The following is a 23,318-nucleotide window of genomic DNA, read 5'->3' as shown; positions in this document are numbered from 1 at the left end:
AGGAGCAGCTGGTAGATTTGAACTTCTGACTTTTTTGGTTAGCAGCCAAGCTCTAAACACTGCACCACCAGGGCTGCCATTTTGTTTTCCCTATTTAAGTACACAGTGAGTGGGACTGTACACATGAATGGGAAGGGACACGGGAGTTAGGAACCCTTGACTGCTTTTGCATTGGAGCTAAGTAAGCCTCAAGCCTCAAGATGGAGGATTAGGATAGTGAAATGAGGTGCCAGGAGAGGGCCGAAGTGTTTCAAGGACTCCCAGCCACAGAATCGCCTAGGAAGCTTGTTACAAACGCAAGTTTTAAATAAGAGCTTCTGATTCACTGTCCAGGGTGAGGTGTGTTTTAAACATGTTCCCTCTAATACAAACCAAAAGTTGAGAAACCTGTGGCTTAGGGATAGACTGGGTGGAGGGCGTGTCCCGGTGACGTCTCTTCACCTCCAGAGGCTCCGGTGGATCAGGAATCTTAGGTGGGTCTGGCTGGGGAAGTTTCCAGATGACAGGATGGCAGAGCAGTGGTGTCACTGATGGGAGTCCTGGGGCGGGGTGCGGGGGGGGGTGCAGACTGTACCAGGTGACACTGTCAGAGAGGGTGACACCAAAATGACTGTCTATAAAAATATCCCTGTAGTTACTTATAACAATAAAAACATTTTTTGTAAGCCTAGTTTACATGTATCAATATTCCTACAAGGCTAAAACTCTATGCTAATTCACTCTGTGACCCTACTAATGGGCTCCAGTTAGAGCTGTCATTGTTACCCAATTGCAATCCACACTCCAAATCACATGGATTCATCTGTACATGCTACCAGCACACGCTGTTGCTTTCACTGCTCTTTTTTTTTTTTTAATTTTTATTGTGCTTTAAGTTTACAGATCGTCAGTTTCTCACACAAAAACTTATATACACCTTGCTACATACTTCCCAATTGCTCTTCCCGTAATGAGACAGCCTGCTCTCTCCCTCCTCTCTCTCTCTTTTCGTGTCCATTTCGCCAGCTTCTAACCCCCTCCACCCTCTCATCTCTCCTCCAGGCAGGAGATGCCAAGATAGTCTCAAGTGTCCACCTGATCCAAGAAGCTCACTCCTCACCAGCATCGCTCTCCAACCCATTACCCAGTCCAATCCATGTCTGAAGAGTTGGCTTTGGGAATGGTCCCTGTCCTGGGCCAACAGAAGTTCTGTGGGCCATGACCCCCGCAGTCCTTCTAGTCTCAGTTGGACCATGAAGTCTGGTCATTTTACGAAAATTTGGGGTTTGCATCCCACTGCTCTCCTGCTCCCTTAGGGGTTCTCTGTTGTGTTCCCTGTCAGGGCAGTCATTGGTTGTAGCTGGGCACTATCTAGCTCTGGGGCAGTCATTGGTTGTAGCCAGGCACTATCTAGCTCTACTGGTCTCAGGCTGATGGAGTCTCTGGTTTATGTGGCCCTTTCTGTCTCTTGGGCTTGTAATTACCTTGTGTCCTTGGTATTCTTCATTCTCCTCTGATCCAGGTGTGTTGAGACCAATTGATGCATCTTAGATGGCCACGCTGCCTTGTTTTTATAGTTGCTGATTTCGTCAAAATTTTTGGTATTTTAGCTACAATACTGTGATAATTAGTATTTGTGAACCTGTATCAACAACTTTGTTGAGAATGAAGTAGTAATTAAAGGAAAAGAAGGGGTGACACAGGGAAATTACTATTTACGAGTAATATTAGTACAAAAAACATTACTAAGAAATCTGTCTGGTCTAGTACAGGAGGAGGCCCGTGGGGAGCGGAGGGGGTGACACCAACCCTAGTGGCACCATGTAGCAGAGGACTGCTGGGTCGGGAAGAAGCATTTACTTTAGTAGTGGGATGCTTTCTGTTAATTCTGAATTCAGAATAAGGCCTTTCTCCCAATCAGAAGTAAAATGTATCTTCTTTAATGCAGATTAAGAGTTTAAAAGTTTCAGTTCCCTAGGGGTATCTACCCGCCCTTTAGTTCCACAGAAATGAGAGGAGCATTTTTTTCCCCCATGTCCTTATATGGAAACAAAAACACATTTTCCAATTAAAAAAAATTGCACCTACACTTAGATACAATATAGATTAGATACATTTGTAGGAAAATGAAGGAATTTGCTGTTAAGACATTCTAGTAGGAGCTAAGGAACCCATATTTATTATGCCTAAGTGCCAGGCATATTTTAGGTTCTTAAGATTAAAGCAGGGAACAAAATTGACAAAAATTCCTGCCCTCACAAAACGGATATGCTAGTTAGTGGGGAGATTGATAAAAAAGATAAATAAGTAAAATGTACTTTATGAAATATTTTAACTTATTTATAAAATAAGTAAAATGCTACATTAGATAGTACTGAATGCTAAGAAGAAAAACATAAAGTAGGGAAGGGAGACAGGAAGTGTTGGGGGCCAAGAATAAGTGGGAATATAGGACAAAAAAGAATTTGAGAGCTGTGACATAGGAAAGTAACTCAACTTCTCCGAGTCTCCGTTTCCTCTGTCAAATAAGAAATAATACCTCTTTACCGCAGAAGGCTCAGGACTTCAGACTGTCACTTCTAAGCTATGAGACTTTGGGTACCGGAGTTCTTCAGACTCACAGAACCCAGTTACCTCATCTGTTAAACAGGCTGGTTCAGCCTATTCCACATGGTTTTTGAAATGAGGTAAATAACATAAGTGAAAATATTTAAAAACTTACAATCTATTATATAAATGTTAAGTGGAAATTTAAAGAAAAACACGTGGGTATCTGATGGGCTGCAAATCCCTAGCTAATGGTCTGAAGAAGCTTGGGACTGAGAAGTGACAATGACTTAGGTAGCCATTCCTACTGATTCCCAAAAGCCAACGCAAATTATCAGGATATACTGAGTACAGTCAGGAGTTGAAATCAACTCAACAGCAACTGTCTTTTTCTTTTCTTTTTTTTTTCATAACTGAGCAGACTAGCAATCTTATCTTAGATCAGGGATACGACAATCAAACTCAATGTTCCTAAGTGGACACCTCATAAAATAATTATTATATGGCATTTGTCTAATTTTAAAATGTTTTACAGCTCTTTTATGTTTGTTCTTGTTTTGTTCCTGGCACTTCAGTACCAGGAGACAAACTAGATGGACTGAAAGGAGTTCTAAATACAGAACAATCATTTAAATTACGTGGGGTAGATAGTCCATCTTCTGGGTATTTCTGTAGATGCTCAATAAATATTTGTCAAAGTAGATAATGACTCCAAACATAGGCTACTGTGTATTCCATATTCGTCTTTATATCTTCTTCTGTCCCAAATATTTGATGGCATAGCAAGAAGTTTGCAAAATCAATAAACATGTTTGGTATGCATCCATGGGATAGTGTCTGCCACATAGTTAAGTACTCAGTAAATACTTGTTAATTGTGTGCACGAATCATTACCGTGTGAATTTGCTTACTATGAATGAACTAGCCAACTTGATATCTTAAGTGTTTGTGCTTTTAAAACACACAAAATACATCCCTCTCCTCACAATGCGTATCTGGTAAACCCGTATTATATCCGTCTCTCAGATTGGACCAAAACACGGCATTTTACTCAATTTAAATACAAAATTCAAATTTAGTTCGAATACAACCTAGCCTAGCAGGCGCTCAATGTTGGCTAAATAAATAAAATGCACATTCAGTAAGCCACATAGTTTCTCCAGCCCAAATACGCCGCTCGGGGCAAGAACTTGACGTCCGTCCAGCTCATATTCACCAAGTGACCTCTACACCTTCTTCTCTGAGGCACTGGTCCCCACTCGCCCAACAGCCAAATCAGAATGTTTCCTCTCAGCGTCCTACAGTTTCTCCTCTCTCTGTCTCTCAAGGTCCTCTCAAGCGTGTCAATGTCCCAGCTGTCATCAAGGCGTCAAGGAGCCAAGGGGGGGCTGCAAGACGCCCTAGTCCAACACCACGCAGCCTCAGCTCGGGCATCTACCCCGCGCGCCTAGGCGGCTAGTGGGCGGGCTCAGCGAAGGCCCTTGTGGCTGTTCCTGATTGGGGCTTGGTTGCTATGGTATCACTGACCTTAAAATTCGCGGATACAGCTTCCGGAAGTAAAAGGAGAATTACTTCCAGGCCTGCCCATACTTGCCATGGCCGACTCGGAACTCACTAAGCTCCACAAAATTAAACTTTTAGGGCTAACTCTACTAAATCCCCTTTAACCACTTTAGTTTGTGGTCATAATGTGTTGCCATGTCCTTGCTTGAGTTCCAAAAGATTCGCTATATACTCTTTTATTTGCCAGCCTCCAAAATGGCGCCGACGGCACTGGCGGGTCAGAGGTGAGTCACATGGGTCCTCCCGGTTCCGGCGCGGTTGAGGCCCTGGGTGGTGAACGAGGCTCTGGCACCATGTCTGGTTTGTCTGGCCTACTAGCCCAGCGTGGCCCTTGCCCGCTGGCGTTGTTGCTTTTGCTCCTTCTCGGCCCCAGCTCCGTCCTCGCCATCTCCTTCCATTTGCCCCTTAATTCCCGCAAGTGCCTCCGCGAGGAGATCCACAAGGACCTGCTGGTGACCGGCGCGTACGAGATCACCGACCAGTCTGGGGGCGCTAGCATCCTGCGCACCCACCTCAAGGTGCGGCACTGGGCGGCGCGGGGCCGGGAGGGAAGATTGCAGGCGTAGGCGAGGGGAGGTCCGGGTTCGGGGGCGTCGGGCCGGTGGAGGCCTAGGGAGTGCCCTGGCCTCCCGAGAACGCCAAGGGCCTCAGCCGAGACCGCCCCCTCACCCCACTCGTTGGCGTTCTCAGGGCGGGGCGGGGCACCGGCGGCGGGGAACTCAAAGAAGGGCCACGAGGTGTGGTGACAGCCGAGCTGGGCTGGCCTCGACTTACTTTCGGCCGTTGCCCGGTTCCGGTACTTGTAGGCTGAAGTACCTGGAGCTGCAACTTGATTCTCCAAAGAAGTCTCTGGGTATTTAGTATTTGCAGGGAGAGATTGCTATTGTCAGATACCGATACCTGCCGGAAAGTAATGGGAGGCACTGAAGCTTACTGTGAATAATAAACCTATTACTTATTGAGCATTTGCAGTTAGGGTGGCCTGGCCTGCTGTTTTAATTGTTAATATAATTTGATATTAGTCAAGGTTTGATTGATTTTTAGGGTGATTTCATTCATTCACAATAATAAATAATTTTTTTTTGAAAAACAGAGTGACCCTTTCCTTAAAGTAAATAGAAACATTTTTACTTCTAAACAGTTTCAAGTATAACCATAACTTATGTTTAAGATATGGGGACCCAGAGCCAAACCAGTTGTCAGTTGAGTCAGCTAGTACTACTTGAGTTAGTTGGCAGTCTTGTGTATGAGAGTAGAACTGCGTTTCATAGGGTTTTCAGTAACTGATTTTCTGGAAGTAGATTGCCAGTGACTGGGTGACCTCGAACCTTCAACCTTTCGGTTAGCAACTGAGCTCATGGCCTTTTCCTCCATGTTCAAAGCCAGCAATGTAGCATCTTCATATTCTCTCTCTGACCTCTCCTTCCATCATCAAATCTCCTTCCCTGACTACCCTGCCTCCCGCTTTCCCTTATAAGAACCCTAGTGATTACATTGAGATCACATAATCCAGGATTATCTCTCCATTTTAAGATCCTCCAGAAAATTCCTTTTGCCATATATGGCAACGTATTCCTAGGTTCTAGGGATGAGGACATTGATATCTTTGGGCAGCCCTTATTCTGCCTACCATTGTAAAACTTTCCATCAGTCTTTCATTTATGAACTGATCACAGTGATGATTGTTGTCTGAAATTAATTTTTCATTAAGTTTGTAAAGTGGTAATTTTCTAATTCTGTTATTCTTGCCATATGTATTAGTGGAATTATTCTGTAAAGAATTCATTAATCAAAAAATGTAATCAATGTCCTTGAGTTGTGAATGTGGAAGCTGCGTTGGTAGATATCTTGGTGTGTATGTTTTCACCACGATTAAAAAAAAAGAGAGAGAGGAAAAATAAAAGAATTCATTAATGAAGGCCATTTGATTACCCTAAAATTTACAATTCGTGTAGGAAAGGTAGGATAAACGCAGAATGTATTCCTTTTAATTGACAGTTTTCAGAGTAAACAATCGTCATTTCCAGTGTTGCCCAAGGAAGGTTTTGTTTTTTAGTATTATAATTAATTCATTTTTAGTTATTTTTGATCTTCACAATCACTGTATTCCAGTCAGTTGCATTCGTTCTTTATGCCCAAGTTGTCCCTTTGGCTCCTTCATATTGGCTTCTGCGTACTTTTAACATAATCCCACTAGCCATTGATAGCTTTCTTGTTTTCTGGCACAAGATATCCCAAGTGCATCTTGTATAATGTCCAGGCCCTGCCCCAGAAGCAGCTTTTCCTCCAGTGAGTTCAGGTTCCTTTTTCTGAGGAGTGGTATTTACATACCACAAGCTAAGTATAATTTTTTTTTTTAATTTATATACTGTACAGGCCACAGAACGCATTGGTGGGCTAGATCCAGCCTCTAACACAGTTTGCAACCTTTTTCATAGTATCCACTCACTTAGTTTCTGCTTCCTTATTCAAAAAAAAAAAAAAAAAAAAGCAGTTGCTGTCAAGTTGATTCTAACTCATGATGACCCCGTTTGTTTGTGTCAGAGTAGAACTGAACTTCATAGGATTTTCAGTGGCTGCCTTTCTTCCAAGGCACCTCTGGGTGGACTGGAACCTCCAGCCTTTTCGTTAGCAGCTGAGTATGTTAACCGTTTGCACCCCCCAGGGACTCCTCTGCTTTCTAAGTAGGCTTAAATTTGACCACTCTGCCTCAAGGATTTTCTCTATGTATCTTTGCAACTCCTGAGTGCAAACATCTGATTGGTTCAACTCCTTTCTATATTCGAGGCCACATCCTGGGTCTCTGATCTGACTGTGGAATCTCTTCTCTTTGCTCACACGCCCACCCCATGTTCAACCGGCTGTGTTTGGGTTGAAGTAAGAGGAGAACTGGGGACTTCTTGTAGTACAAAACCATGCCAGCTACACTTGGCATTTAGTGGTTGCTGTAAATAAGGAGCCCTGGTGGCACAGTGGAGACCCTGGTGGCATAGTGGTTAAGAGCTACAGCTGCTAACCAAATGGTCAACAGCTCATATCCACCAGGCACTCCTTGGAAACTCTATGGGGCAGTTCCACTCTGTCCTATAGCGTGGGGCAGTGGTTAAGCACTCGGCTGCTAACTGAAAGGTTGGTGGTTCAAACCTACCAGCCGTTCTGTGGCAGAAAGATGTGGCAGTTTGCTGCCATAAAGATTACAGACTTGGAAACCCAATGGGCAGCTCTACTATGTCCTACAGGGTCACTATGAGTTGGAATTGAGTCGATGGCAACAGGTTACGGGCGAATGAGGCAGTTTTCCCTTAGAAGGATCTCTGTGAATGTAGTGCCTTGATTAACCTGGCTGATTCACTTTCTTCCTGTCTAGGACATCTAGTTCCTGTCTAGGAGCAGGTATACCCAGTGAATATACCTGCGTTATCATATATTACCCTGTGTTGTAGTTGGGAGTTTGCCCATCTCCTCAGATAGACTATAAACTCCTTGAAGTAGAGACTATCTCATTCATCATTGCAATGCTTGTTTCTAATGTAGTTTCTAACCTATAACAGGATTTCAACATAAGGAATGAATTGAACATGTGAATGGGCACTGTCCTAGCCTCATCTTTGGTCTTTCTTCCTTCCTCTTCACTTTCCTCCTCCTACTCTGTACTCCAGCCATGCTGAACACCTTCCAGTTCTTTGAATATAGTGTTCTCTCTACCTGGATCAGTCTTTGCCCTCAGCCCCTCCTATACACTATAGCTGGAGCCTTGGTGGTACAGTGGTTAAGCACTCAGCGGACAACTGAAAGGTTGACAGTTTGGACCAACCAACTGCTCCATGGGAGAAAGATGGGGCAGTCTGCCTTGTAAAGATTTACAGCCTTGGAAACCCTATGGGGCAGTTTTACTCTGTGCTATGTGGTCGCTGAGTCAGAATCAACTCAATGCCAATGGATCATACGTTTCTGTTACATCCTCTGTGACTTGGCACTTTGCGTGTAGGTGTGGTTTTTTACTTTGTGAACTCCTTAACGCCTTATGCACCTTTGTGTCTCCAGTTTAATGTATTATGTAGATGTTATTGTACAGCTGAGTTAAATATCTTGCCCTTATTAAGAAGCCCTATAATATAGTGGAAAGAGCTTGGATCTGGAGCCAGACAAATTTGAGTTCAAATCCAAGCAGTTCTACCACTTAATAGTATATGGCTACAGGGAGATTACTTAACCGCCATCACCATCATCATTCTCCACCTTCTTCATCTCCCTGGTGGCACAGTGGTTAGGAGTTCAGGCTGCAAACCAGAAGGTTGGCAGTTTGAATCCGCCAGCTGCTCCCTGGAAACCCTATGGGGCAGTTCTCGTCTGTCCTATAGGGTCGCTATGAGTCAGAATTGACTCAGCGACAACAGGTTTTGGTCCTCCCTCGCTCGCCTTGGTTCCCCTATCTGTAAGATGGGGATGATAGATCTCATAGAATTGTTAGAAGGACTGATTGAGATGGGTTATTTATTGTGTAGGGCCCATTATGGTGCTCTATAGGTGTTAGTCCTATGTTCTTTCCTCTTGACTGAATGAAAATTGAATTGCTAATCTCAGTCCTCTGCTCTGTGGGGCAGATCCAGTATGTCATTGCCAAGGCCAGGTAACAACAACAACAAAAAAAAGTTGCTGTCAAGTCGATTCTAACTCATGACTCATAGCAACTCTATAGGACATAGTTAGCTTATATCTTAATGAGAGGAATCATGAGTATTTTGTATGTGATTCTCCCATTTATCCAACAAATTCTTATTTAATATTTAGTATGTGCCAGGCCTGGAAACACTGGTGGCGTAGTGGTTAAGTGCTAACCAAAAGGTCAGCATTTCGAATCCCCCAGCGCTCCTTGGAAACTCAATGGGGCAGTTCTACTCTGTCCCATAGGTTGCTGCGAGTCGGAATCTACTCAATGGCAGTGGGTTTGGTTTTTGATGTGCCAGGCCCTGGTGGCATAGATGGTTCAGTGTTTAGCTGCTAACAAAAGGTTGAGGATTGGAACCCACCCAGCCGCTCCACAGGGAAAAGACCTGGTCATCTGCTTCCATAAATGTTGCAGTCTAGAAAACCCTATGGGGCAGATCTGCTCTGTCACATAGAGTCACTGTGAGTTGAAAACTACTCAGTGGTGCCTAACAACAACAACATGTGCCAGGCCCAGTTCTAGTTGGGGATATAGATAGGGATGAATAAGGCAGACAAGGTCCTTGAGGTCTAGTAGGGAATGAAGACAAAAAACAAGTTTAAAAAATACACCCGCTCAATTTCAGATAGTGGTGATTACTGTTACGAACAGTTAAGCAGCAAATGGGGGTAGAGAGTGATCAATGGGGTAGAGTATTTGAGTGGGCAGAGAAGGCCTTTCTAAACAGAGAGGGAGGGAATGGATTGAAATGGTGGATGAAACTCTCGCTGCAAAGATTTCTGCTTCAGGCCTACATTGGAATGCATTTTGTGTTGAGATTTTCAGTTGAGCCTATACCATATCCCCCATCCATACTCATTTCACAGAATGAGGCTAAACCAGGCTAAATAGTGTCAGATGTAAAGACTTTGCTGCGCAAAATTGAAGCAGGAGGTATGAACTCATCATAGTGAATGTAAGAAGTTTCTCCATTATTTCGGGTCCATAATAAACCTGTTGTAGGGACTCTGAATTTTAGCACTCTTTATTTTGAATTAAAAATCACGTTTTCATTAAGGCTAGATGATACCAGTACTGTTTGTTACTTAGGATGCTTGCTAATGGTGAAAATTTGAGGTGAATTAATTTTGGGGGATGCCATGAGTTGTTGTCAACGGTGATGTATACTCTGGAGATAGATCATAGAAAGAAAAATAACTGTGAGGAGTTGTCATAATTATCCCTAGGAAAGGTGGGGGAAAGGGGAGACTGATGGTAATAGTTATAGTTTTTTCAGTGTTTATGATCTAACTGGACTAACATTTTTTTCATTGTCAGTCTTCACAAGTGCTAAAGCTAACTCGTAATTCATTTTGCTGAATGAGATTTTCTTTTATTTAGATATTATATGTGGTTATGGTCCCAATCCTTCCCAACTAGCTTATAGATAGGAAAGCCAAACAGCATTTAAAGAGTTCAGCCTTGAGTCATTGGCTTATCACAAGTTAAGCCTAAAAATTACAAAGAAGCAATTTAGCAGCCAAGAAACCCCTGGCTTTTAACTTTTTTCTACCAAAAGCTGTATGAAAAGATAGTGTAAATGCTATAGTTTTTAGGTGGTTTTAATTTATAAGTATTATCTTTCAGTTTATTAATACTGGTGCCTATACTGATGAGTGTTCTAGGTTGGAGAAGAGAAAGAACAGGATGCTTGGTGCTCATCCCCCAGAAGTAGCCATCCTTTTTATTAATAACTACCCTGTGGACAGATAGTTAAGTGCTAAACCGCTAAGTGAAACGTTGGTGGTTTGAACTCAACCAGAGGGATCTCAGAAGAGAGGCCTGGTGACCTGCTTCTGAAAGGTCACAGCCTTGAAAACTTTATGAAGCACAGTTCTACTCTGCAATACATGGGGTCGCCATGAGTTGGAATTGACTCAGTGCGGACTGGTTTGGTTTTGATTTACAGACCCTTACTTAGGCTAGTCTTTTTCTGTTGGGAGAGATGTGACTCTTTGAAATATATATTTGATGTAACTATTGTCCAGTGTATTATTAGATACAGAAAAATAAATAGATGGTTCAGTACAGAAGGCTCATTGGTACATTAACATTTAATGATGTTAAAAATTGAGTTTCTTCACTGGTCCCGCCCTGTCTGGAGCAAGGGTGAATGAAGGCAACCAAAGATACAAGGGAAAGATTAGTCCAAAGGACTAATGGACCACAACTACCACGGCCTCCACCAGACTGAGTCCAGCACAACTAGATGATGTCTGGGTACCACCACCAACTGCCCTGATGGGGATCACAACAGAGGGTCTTGGACAGAGCTGGAGAAAAATGTAGAACAACGTTTTAACTCACAAAAAAAGACCAGACTTATTGCCCTGACATAGACTGGAGAAAACCAGGAGTATGGCCCCTGGACACCCTTTTAACTCAGTAATGAAGTCACTCCTACAGTTCACCCTTCAGGCAAAGATTAGGCAGGCCCATAAAACAGAACGAGACTGAAGGGGCACACCAGCCCAGGGGCAAGGACAAAAAGGCAGGAGGGAACAGGAAAGCTGGTAGTGGGAAACCCAAGGTCAATAAGGGGAGAGTGTTGACATGTTGTAGGGTTGGCAACCAACGTCACAAAACAATATGTGTATTAATTGTTTAATGGGAAACTAATTTGGTCTGTAAACCTTCATCTAAAGTACAATTTTTAAAAAAATTGAGCTTTTGTATTATATACGAAACTTTTAGCTTTAAATTAAAACTTGACCTCTATGAGTGGGAATCAACTCCACCTCTAGTGAGTTTGGTTTGGTGTTTCCTTCTGCATAAAGGTTAAAGTATATATTACTTTGTTTAAACATCTCTTCTTGCTTATTCAGTGAACAGCTGTCTACAGCTTTCTCTGTTCGAAACTGGTGCCCAGAAGGGGACTGCTTAGAGTTTGTGATTGATACAGGACAGCTTTAAGGTGACTCCTGAAGACCCCAAATCTAGTTTCTAGGAAAATGGAACATTCATAAAGGTAACTTGATGGAGTGCAGGGACTCCTGTGTTATTTCTTGGTGGAATTGCTGACTGGTGGTTGATCCCGAGCCATTGTCCGTGCATGCATACGCAGCCTGACAGCGTGGACAGTAGAGCCCTCTGTGAAGTCAGCCAGCTGGCCACAGACCAGAATTTGGGCTCCCAGACAAGCCTCTCACTTGAGGGAGGTTGATGTCATCTGCTTTATCCTGTGCCCCCAACATCATTGTTCAGCATAACCATGTGGGAAATCAAGGGACCAGTTGTTAAAGAACAAGGCTTTGTTTGTGCCTAAAAGGGTCACGCTGAAGGTTTTTACCGTAAATAACTTTGGAACCGTATGAAAAAAAACATTTGATCTGGCTTCACCCCCACAATCGTGTTGGCAGGGCAGCAACTGGTCTTTCTTTCTCATTCCCCTCCCTCCCTCTCTTTTCCCCCTTTTTCTCCTCGCCACCCTCACCCCTAGTCAAGCATGACGTATTGCCTGTGTTAATGTAGCAAATGCTGATAGAAGCAGAAAGAGAGCATCTACCCAATTATCATACCAGTGCCTGGAAATGTTCCATTTTTAGTTTTCAACACTTCTATGAAAAGAGCCTCCAGCCTCTTTGATCATTATTTTAGCTTAAGCAGTACTTCTGTACTGTGCTATGCTGTTGGTGAATTGTGCTGGAAATTTGAAAGAATTTGATATTGCTAAATGCTGCTCATGGTTTTTCTTAATTTCACTTGTTTTGGGTAAAATCTAGATGTGATCTTTTGGTTTCAGGAATGTAATTGGTAGTCTTTGTACTTGCTCTTATTTGAAAGATCAGCATAAATCCATTTTATGCTCATTAAATGTAGCCTCTAGGCTACCAGAGTTGGTGATGTTCTTCCTGTTTGAGATACAGTGATGACTTGTGGTATCCTTTTGAAAGGTTTCCATTACTGTTTTTCTAGTCTAAAACTACTGTAGCAGCTTAAGTGATTTGGTGTCCTTTTCTGCTTTTTCACCTCTTCAAGTGATAGACTCCTTGGCTCAAGATTCTTTTGTGAGCTCTAACCAAGTGAAGCATATGGACCCACCGCCCCGGTCATCATATATGCAGACGCAGTCCTCTCCCCCGCCCCACATCTAATGTTGGATCCTTCTTGCAGTTAGTGCTCATTACATTAAAAACCGCGTGCTGGAAAATGCTAGAGTCATCTTGGATTCCTTACTGTCCCTTTTCGTCTGCTAAAAGGTATTATTGAGTACCTGCTCTGTGAGGCATTTTGTATCCTTGAGTATCTAAACCTTGCTACTACTTTGAGAATTTGCCGGTCTGTCCTTTTCTTTCTGTTCCCATGCAGTAACCACTCAGGCCCTGATCGTCCCTGGGTTTAGTCAGTGCAGAATATTGGTTTGCTATCCATTAACACTGTTAGATTGGAAGTATGGTTAGTGACATAAATGTTTATGGGGTTCTGCGTTACCACGAACAAATAGTTATCTCAATAACAACAGTGCTAACAACAGCAGTAACATTTATTGATTGCTTGCCATGTGCCAGATGCTGTTTACCAGTATTAAACTTAATCCTCACAGCAACTTTATAAAGCAAGTGTAATTATTATTCTTATTTACAAATGAGGCACAGAGTGGTTAAGGAACACGGTAAATGGCAGAACTGTGATTTGAGCACAGACCAGAGAGTCTGACTCTAGAACCTTCACTCTTAACTACTATGCTGTACTGTCTCTCAGAGTGAGAAAAGGATAGGTGTTTCTGTTTCAGTTCATTTTTGTTCAGTATGTAAAGCTTCTACAAAGGACTTGTTGCTTCTAAATTCCTGAGTTAGTCACTCGGAATCTACAAGGTTGATGGTTATCATTAAAATAATGTGTGTTGTTAGTTGCTGCCAAGTTGGCTCCGACTCATGATGATCCCCCTGTCTAATAGAATGAAACATCGCACAGTCCTCCGCCATTTTCATGATCATCGATATGCTTCACTGTTGCGGCCACAGTATATTTTGAGTGCCTTCCAACCTAGGGAACTCATCCTCCGACACTATATCAGACAGTATTTTGTTGTGATCCATAGGATTTTCATTTGCTTATTTTTGGAAGTAGATCACCAGGCCTTTCTTTCTAGTCTGTCTTAGTCTGAAAGCTCCACTAAAAGCTGTCCACCATGGGTAAACCTCCTGGTATTTGAAATACCAGTGGCATAGCTTTCAGCAGGTATACATTGTATACTCAATATTGTACCACAGACTGACTGATCATGAATCTGAAGAGGAGGGAGTTCAGATAGGAACCTATATGAAGGAAATCACTATTTGCATATATCTCAGGAAAAAACCTGAAAACCAAATCCGCTGCTTGTTGAGTCAATTCCAACTCATAGTGACCCTGTAGGTCAGAGTAGAACTGCCCCATAGGGCTTCCAGGGAGCAGCTAGTGGATTCATACTGCCAAACTTTTGGTTAGTAGCCGAGCTCTTAACCACTGTGCCACCAGGACTCCAATCTCATGAAAAGTATGAGGAAATGTTTGTTTGCTTACTTGGTTCTTTTGTTGTGTTGTTGTTAGCTGCTGTTGAGCTGGCCCCCAACTGATGGCGACCGTGTGCACAACGGAATGAAATGCTGTCTGGCCCTACACCATCCCTGTGCATGGTTGTCGATCAGACCGTTGTGATTCATAGGGCTTCCACTGGCTGATGTTTAGAGGTAGATCACCAGGCCTTTCTTTTCTGTCTTGGTCTGGAAGCTGTGCTGCAACCTGTTCAGCCTTATAGCAGCACGCAGGCCACCAACAGATGGGTTGTTGTTGCACAGGAGGTGCCTCGGCAGGGAACCAACCCTGGGTCTCCCGCACGGCAGGGCAGAATTCTCCCACTGAGCTACTACCCTGGGTCTCCCGCACGGCAGGGAACCAACCCTGGGTCTCCCGCACGGCAGGCCAGAATTCTCCCACTGAGCTACTACCCTGGGTCTCCCGCATGGCAGGCCAGAGTTCTCCCACGGAGCTACTTGGTTCTGAGTAGAGCGTAAGTTTCTTGAGAGTCTGGAGGTATGAGTGTGTATATGTTTGATTCTGTCTTTCTGGATAGCTTTTTTTTTTTTAATCTTATTGTGCTTTAGGTGAAAGTTTGCAGTGCAAATTAGTTTTTCATTAAAAAATTTTACGTGCAAATTGTTTTGTGACATTAGTTGCAATCCTCACAATGTGTCAGCACTCTCCCCCGTTCCCTTTCTACCCTGGATTCTCAGTGTCCATTCATCTCGTTTTCTTGTCCCTTCCTGCCCTCTCGTCCTTGTTTTTGGGCAGGTATTGCCCAGTTGATCTCATATACTTGATTGAACTGAGAAGCACATTCCTCACATGTTATTGTTTGTTGTATAGCCCTTTCTAATCTTTGGCTGAAAGGTGGACTTTGGGAGTGGCTTCAGTTCTGAGTTAGCAGGGTGTCTAGGGGGCATAGTCTTGGGGGTTCCTCCGGTCACCATCAGACAAGTAAGCCTGGTCTTTTTTTTTTTAATGTGAATTTGAGTTTTGTTCTACATTTTTCTCCCACTCTGCCCAGGACCTTCTATTGTGATCCCTGTCAGAGTGGTTAGTGGTGGTATCTGGGCACCATCTAGTTCTTCTGTGCTCAGGCTATTGGAGGCCGTGATTCATGTAGTCCATTTGTTCTCTGGACTAGTATTTTCCTTCTGTCTTTGATTTTCTTCATTCTCCTTTGCTCAGAACATGCTGGGACTGATAAACTTTTTTTTAATAAATTTTTTTACTTTAGAGCAGTTTTAGATTTACAGAAAAAATAGTAAAGATAGTACAAAGCTCCCATATACCCTTTACCCAGCTTCCCCTGTTGTTAACATCTTACATTAGGATAGTACATTTGTTACAATGAATGAAACAATATTTTTGTTCGTCTTTATTATTGTACTTTAGATGAAGGTTTACAGAACAAACTAGCTTCTCATTAAACAATTAGTACACATATTGTTTTGTGACATTGGTTACCAATCCCACAACATGTCAACAGTCTCCTTTCTCAACCTTGGGTTCCCTGTTACCAGCTTTTCTGTCCCCTCCTGCCTTCTTGTCCTTGCCCCTGGGCTGGTGTGCCCATTTAGTCTCGTTTTGTTTTATGGGCCTGTCTAATCTTTGGCTGAAGGGTAAACCTCAGGAGTGACTTCATTACTGAGCTAAAAGGGTATCTGGGGGCCATACTTTCAGAGTTTCTCTAGTCTCTGTCAGACCAGTAATTCTGGTCTTGGGTGTGGGTGTGAGAGAGTTAGAATTTTGTTCCACATTTTTCTCCAGCTCTGGGACCCCCTATTGTGATCCCTATCAGAGTTTTTTTTATCAGAGCAGGCGGGTGGTGGTAGCCAGGCACCATCTAATTGTGCTTGACTCAGCCTGGTGGAAACTGTAGTACTTGTGGCCCATCAGTTACTTGGACTAATCTTTCCCTGTGTCTTTGGTTTTCTTCATTTTCCATTGCTCCAGGTGAGGTGAGACCATTGGAGTACCTTAGATGGCTGCTCAGGAAGCTTTTAAGACCCCAGACGCTTCTCACTGAAGTAGAATGTAGAACATTTTCTTTATAAATGATGTTAATGCCAATTGAGCTAGATGTTCCCCAAGACCAGGGTCCCAGACCCCTCAGCCCAGTAATTCAGTCCCTGAGGGAGTTTGGAAGTGTCTGCCAAGTTTCCATTACCTTGCCTTGGGCAGGTTGTGCGACCTTGCCTTGGGCAGGTTGTGCTGGCTTCCCCAGTATTGTGTCCTGTCTTAACCTTCACCCAAGTTACCACTTATCTCTTGTCTGTTTAGTGTTTTGAATGAAACAGTATTGATATATTTTTATCAACTAAAGTCATATTTAGATATCCTTAGTTTTTATCTAATGTCCTTTTTGTGTACCAGGAAGCCACATTACATTTAGTCATTATATCTCCTCAGTCTCCTCTAGACTGATAGTTGCTCAGACTTCCCTTCTTTGTGATGACTTTGACATTTTGAGGAGTACTGGTCAGGTATTTTTTAGAATGTTCCTCAATTGAAATTTGTCTGGTGTTTTTCTCATGGTTAGGCTAGAATTACACGTTTTTCGGAGAAAGACCAGAGGTACAGTGCCATTCTCATCCCATCATATTAAGTGTGCAAACTGTCAACATGAGTTACTACCGATGATGTTGACCGTGATCACCTGGCTGAGGTAGTGTTTATCAGGTTTCTCCACTGTAAAGTTACTCTCCTTTTCCACCTTTTTTCACTTGCAAAGCCCACACTTACAGAGTAGGGAGTTATGCTCTGCCTTCTTGAGGCCAAAATGCCCACATAAATTTTTTGTAATTCTTCTGCATGGGAGATTTGTCTCCCCGCTTCACCTCCCACCCTGACTTATTTACTTATTCAGTCATTCATTAATATCAGCAGGCTTTTTTTTTTTTTTTAAAGCACTCTTTCTTTCTTTCTCTAGGCTCATCTTACATATTTCCTGCACCAGAACTAAGATCAGTCATTTCTCCAAGGAGCCCTGGGTCCTTTTGTTGGAAAAGAGTATTAGAAACCAAGATCTGGGTGGATAGTATTTTGTGTGTGTGTGGTAGAATTATATGTGACAAAACAATTGCCATTTCAACATTTTTTATGTCTACAATTCAGTGACATTAATTATGTTCACTGTGTTGTGTAATCATTACCACTATCCATTTCCAGATTTTTCCATCATCCTTACAGAAACTCAATGCCCTTTAAGCTGTAATTCTGCCTTTCCCTCTCCCTCCCACCCCTGGTACCCACTTTTGTCTTTCTGCATTTGCCCATTCTAGCTATTTCATGTAAGTGGGATCATACAGTATTTGTCCTTTTGCATCTGACTTATTTCATTCAGCACGATGTTTTCAAGGTTCATCCATATTGTAGCCCATATTGTAGCATGTGTGAGAACTTCATTTCTCTTTATGGCTGAATAATATTCCATTGTATGGCTATACCACATTTTGTTTATCCATTCATCTGTTGATGGGTTTTAGGTTGTTTTTTTTGACTAAACCAAAACCAAACCCAGTGCCATCGAGTCGATTCTGACTCATAGTGACCCTATAGGACAGAGTAGAACTGCCCCGTAGAGTTTCCAAGGAGTGCCTGGCAGATTCGAACTGCCGGCCCCTTTGGTTACCAGCTGTAGCGCTTAACCACTGCGCCACCAGGGTTTCCCTTCGTTTGACTAAAAAAAAAAACCAAACCCACTGCCGTCGAGTCAATTCCAACTCATAGTGACCCTAGATAGCATTATTTTCAAGACATCTTTTCCTGGCACCTTTTTTTTTTTCACCCAACCATGGTAAGAGCAAGTGGCCAAAAATAGTTTCATCCTACTTCCAACTTTAGAGTGTAAGGCTGGGAATTCTCCAAGCAGCAGAGAGTGGGCTAGGATGGAGAGAAGTGGTAGTGGTAAGGCCAGGGCAGAGAACCAGGGCACAGAGGCGTTCGTCTAGCTCCTTCAGGTCCCACCTCTGCATTAGGTCATGCCGTCCATCGTTATGTAGGGTCACCAAAACCACCTGTTTGAACAGTATTTATATTTTTAGCAGGCCGTGGTTGAAAATGTGGAGTCGAATATTGGTCACAGTCCTTTTACAAGGACCTTCCTGATAAATTGTTCCTTGTGTCTAGTTCCAGGAAAATTGTCTCTAAAGATAAATTTTTGAGCTTTCTTCAGGAAAAAGATGATGTGCAACCCAACATGTTTCTCTTTAGTCTTTTAATCTTGGCTTCCAGAGAATTTAGAAGCAAATGTATTGTACATATACCCTTTGCTCAATTCAAGTTCTTGATAGCACCTCCTTGTTTCTTCCAAACTCCAGGTAAACTCCATTCTGTTTTATTCCTAATTGCTTCATCTGTCCAGCGTTTGGCCTAAGCTACTTAAGATGCTTTTGAAGTAGGTAGGGTATCATCTTGAATGTTTTGTAAAGGAATGGGGCAGGCTTTAGGAGCAGGACTTAGTCAAGAATTGGTTTGCAGCACTGAAAACCCGATGCTAAATGAGTTTATTTTCCCAGTGACCTGTGTTCTCACTTATTTGGCAGTTTCAGTGTTAGTATTCACATATTCTTGACATCAGCTACTCTGCATATACAATTAACACTTTCCCCCTACTTCCTAAATTGTGAACTTTGCTTTTCTTCAGAAGGTGTTATCTAGAAATAAATCTTTATTACTTCCCATTCCTTGATGTCATATGGGCATATCTTATGGCTTGATACTACCTTTGTTTAATTATTAAAGATCTTTATGATAAATATAAGTTTTTTTTAATACTTAAAAGAGAACAAAAGAATCTTTTAAGCGCATGCTGTTATAGTAGGTGAAAGCAGTTATTTCGCATATTTCTCAGTAGGGTTTGGGAAGAAAAATGAAACCTCTCAATTCTTGAGAAGCCAGATCACCTTCTAAGGTGACCTGTAATCAGAACATTTTAATTAAAGGAAATTAAAAACCATCATTTCAGCGTATTAGATTTTGCCAGCTCTTCTTGGCCCAGTTTCCTACTCCCTAATTTTAGCTACCTGCTGGTTTATGTAATGATGCTTGGGGGGAGGGAGGGGTGAGGATCAATGGCTTGGCTTCTAAGTAGCTGCAAAGTCATATGAATAGATGGGAAAACCTGCTGATTTTTCAGGAAAATTCTAGGCTCTTTTAGAATACCCAGCAGTACATATGAGTTAACACAACCTGAAAGGTAAGTTGTCAAGTTGCATGTCTGGATTTCTAAATATCCAAATAAATAATATATTTATGTCAGCTGAAGGTCATAGGGAATATAGACATGTGGAGGCCATGAGGGAAGCGTGGGCATTATTGCTCACTATTTCTGGGAAGTAAATTTCATACTGGTAAAAGGTACAGGCTGTGGTGATGGGTCCTTTGCCCGCAGCCTCTTGTAATGCGTATGAGTCTTTGCCTTAGAATGAATCTTTAATAATTTTACAGATGATGTATTGAGAACAAACAACGCAAGTGATTCTTTCTTGATGGCGATTTATCAGTACAGCGTGGAAGAGAACAATTTAAACTATTTCAGCCCCTTCTGCGTATAGTTGGAGGTGGAGGTGTGGATTGTACTGGAGTGTTTGAGAAAAACAGCAGATTTCTTAATTCATTTTGCAAAGTATTCCATGAAGGATTTTTACTAGTGACTTAGCAAGAGTTTTTTCGACCTGCGTCTCAGTCCCATTGTCATCCAGAGATGCTCCTGTTCTTAAATATTAAAAAATTTTTTAAAGGGTAATATTTAATATCTCTTAATATTTTAGGAGAATGTAAAGAAATCATAGTCTGTCCTTCCAGCAAATAAAGTAGTTGGATAAATGTGTGCCAAGTGTTGTAAGCCCTGTTAAGCTGGGGGGTTTGTCCTGGGCCAGTGACCTGGCCTTTTTCCTTGCGTAGAGATGGTGAAATCTGTGATGACTGTTCAGTACCCTACTTTTGATGATTGCTCCCTGCTGTTCTCTACTGATTTCGTTTACATTTAAGCATGTCTAGCAATCTATAAGCATTGTCTTCCTTAAGAATTAAAGTAGCGTGGTGAGAAGATGTGGAAGCTTATTTTTAACCAAATTCACCTCGGAGAATTTCTATGTTGTCTGCAACTTTATTCCTAGGAGCCAAATCCAAATTAGGGTTTTTAGTTTAATTTAAACCAAACCAGACCCAATGCCACTAAGTCATTTTCAACTCATAGTGACCTTATAGGACAGAGTAGGGCTGCCCTATGGGGTTTCCAAGGCTGTAAATCTTTACAGAATCAAACCGCCACATCTTTCTGCTGTGGGGTGACAGGTGGGTTCGAACCACAGACCATTCAGTTAGCAGCCGAGTGCTTAAGCGCTGCACCGCTAGTGCCCCTTTTAGATTAGTTTAGGAATGTGAAAGTCTGTTATTCATGCCTTCTACCTTTTTGAACTTTCTCTTCACTCTTAAGAATTGTCTTTGTGCTTTGTGGGGGCTGGGAAGTGGGTAGTATCAGGGTGGGTGAATTTATCCTGATGAGAGGAAGAGTGGCACACCACACAGTACTTTGGGATTGATTGATTCCCAGACCTTTTTGCCTTACGATGTCTGTATATCCCAGGTTCTAAAGTAGTCCTTTGTTACTTTTTTCCTTTAGTTGATGCTTCAGAAAAAGTACCTCATAAACAAGAGGCCTTTAGGAATCTCCAGGGCTGAATTTTTCCCTGCAGATTGTTCAGCTGTTGGCTGACTTCAAAACCTCTCCCTTGTGGCTGCCTGCTTCTCTCACTGAGGCGGAGAATGTAGACTGAATAGTGCTTATGTCCCACTTGAGAGGACTTGCACTGATCCAAATAATCCATCAGATTGTTAGTCTTTCTTGGCTTCTTTGCGTTGTACTTTTCTCAGACGTTTGTTTTAGGGGAGGCAACATGGAATGTGGAAAGCTCAAAGATTTTAAACTGTCTTGCTCGAATTTACATATAATACAACTTACTAACTCGATGACAATGGATAAGTTATTGAGTTTCTGCATCAGTAAAATGGGGATAAGGCTGGCCTAGATGGGATTGTTGTGGAGATTAAAGATTATGTATGTAAAGTATATCGCATGATTCCTTAATCCCTTATCCTTCCAATGCACTCAGTTGCAGAATCCCAAACCTAGATCAGCTAATTCACATGCCTTTTTTTGCTCCTGTGTCCTGGCTGCAAAGTGTGGCACTAGAAATTCATGACTCATGATCTCTGCTGAGACTTCAGTGCTGCCCAGCAGCTTTTCTATGTGATTTTAGTTGGCTTTCTTCCTGTGCTATGCAGAGCTCATAAATTGGTAGCCTAGAAGGAGTTGGTGCTATAGACATGTTTTGTTTGGCCTTGAGATTTTTTTTTTTTTTGAATGTTGGGATCTTTTGCAAGCATTTAGAAATTAGGAGATTTCAAATAAAAGTTAAAATGTCTAGTTTCTTTTGAAAATTGGATGATCTGAAAACCTGGAGTGCCGTGGCTGTCATTGGCCTCTTCCTAAGACAGGTTCATCCTCTCCAGTTTGCCACGTTGTCCACACCCTCTGTGGATTTAGAGCCTCTTCCTAAGACAGGTTCATCCCCTCCAGTTTGCCACGTTGCCCACCCTCTGTGGATTTAGAGCCTCTTCCTAAGACAGGTTCATCCCCTCCAGTTTGCCACGTTGCCCACTCTCTGTGGATTTAGAGCCTCTTCCTAAGACAGGTTCATCCCCTCCAGTTTGCCACGTTGCCCACTCTCTGTGGATTTATACTGGCCATCAGACTGAGGATGTTTCTCCATTGATACTGTGGCCATTTACTTTTTGACCTTGTTCTATAGGTTCTACTACTTTAAAATCCCTCTAATCTGTTCCTCGATGGCACAGCTTGAGCTCTTCTACTAACTAAAAGGTTGGTGGTTTGAACCCACCCAGCGGAGTCATCAAAGAAAGTCCTGGAGATCGCTGTCGTAAAGATTACAGCCAAGAAAACACTACAGAGCTCAGTTGTACTCTGTAACACACGGGAATGCCATGAGTCAGACTTGACTTGCCGGCAAACAGGTTTGGTTTTTTGGTTTATCTGTCCCCTTGTCTCCATTCCCAGGACCCTCATCATTTCTCACCTGGAGCCCTGAAATAGTGTGTTAACCCAGCGCCTTATCTCTAATGTTGCTCTTTTTGAGCCTGTCTTCACAGGACTATCAGATTCATCTTTCTAAATTGCAAATTGAGTCATGTCACTGTCTTGTATCAGATTCCTTATTGCCTCTCCACTTTGACTAAATGAAGTTTAAACTCGTTAGCATGCTGTTGAAGCTGTATATGATCTGGCCGATAACTCTGCAGCCACTTAACCTCTTTATGCCTCAATGTCTTCCTCTGGACCTTGAGGGAAATAATAACTCTTACCTATAAGATTATAACCAAAATCAAACCCGTTGCCAATGAGTCGATTGCAACTCATAGCGACCCTTATAGGACAGGGTAGAACTGCCCTACAGGGTTTCCAAGGTTCTAATCTCTACGGCAGCAGATGGCCACATCTTTCTCCTGTGGGGCAGAGGTAGGTTCCAGCCGCTGACCTTTTGGTTACCAGCTAAGCACTTAACCACTGCACCACCAGGGATCCTTTATAAGGCATAGTACTTGACACATTTTAAGTGTTCAATAACATTAGACATTATTATTATGGTACCATATTTGTTTGTTTCTAGACCCCAGGCCTTAATATTTGCTGTCTCTTTTACTCGGAATGTCTTGACCTTTAATTAGTCTTCCCTCAATTGCAATTCATCCTTCAGGACCTTCTTCTGTGTTACTTCCTCCAAGTTCTGCTCCCGGGCCCTCCATAATCCTGTGGTACCTGTACACAGCTCTAGTCAAGCACCTTGTCACATGGCAGTGAAGCTGGCTCATTTTCCTCTCTCTCCTCACTTAGACACTTCACGGCGTGAAGATAGGAACTATCTTAACGTATCTTTGCATTCCCAGTGGCCCGCACAGAGCTAGCTTTCTTAAATGCTTGATGAATTAATGA

General features: G+C 42.5%; 1 protein-coding gene across 1 annotated transcript in view; it reads left to right on the top strand.

Annotated features, from left to right (window-relative positions):
* Positions 1-4,322: 4,322 nt before the first annotated feature.
* Positions 4,323-23,318, top strand: part of TMED10 (transmembrane p24 trafficking protein 10) — a 37,138-nt gene continuing 18,142 nt past the window's right edge. The window contains exon 1 of the mRNA XM_049897981.1: positions 4,323-4,607. Coding sequence (XP_049753938.1) covers positions 4,323-4,607 — 285 coding nt within the window. The remainder of the gene's footprint in view (positions 4,608-23,318) is intronic.

Source organism: Elephas maximus, chromosome 10 (genome assembly GCF_024166365.1).
Source record: "Elephas maximus indicus isolate mEleMax1 chromosome 10, mEleMax1 primary haplotype, whole genome shotgun sequence".
NCBI lineage: Eukaryota > Metazoa > Chordata > Mammalia > Proboscidea > Elephantidae > Elephas > Elephas maximus.
The sequence above is the reverse complement of the archived record's forward strand: the minus strand, read 5'-3'. Positions and strand labels throughout refer to the sequence as shown.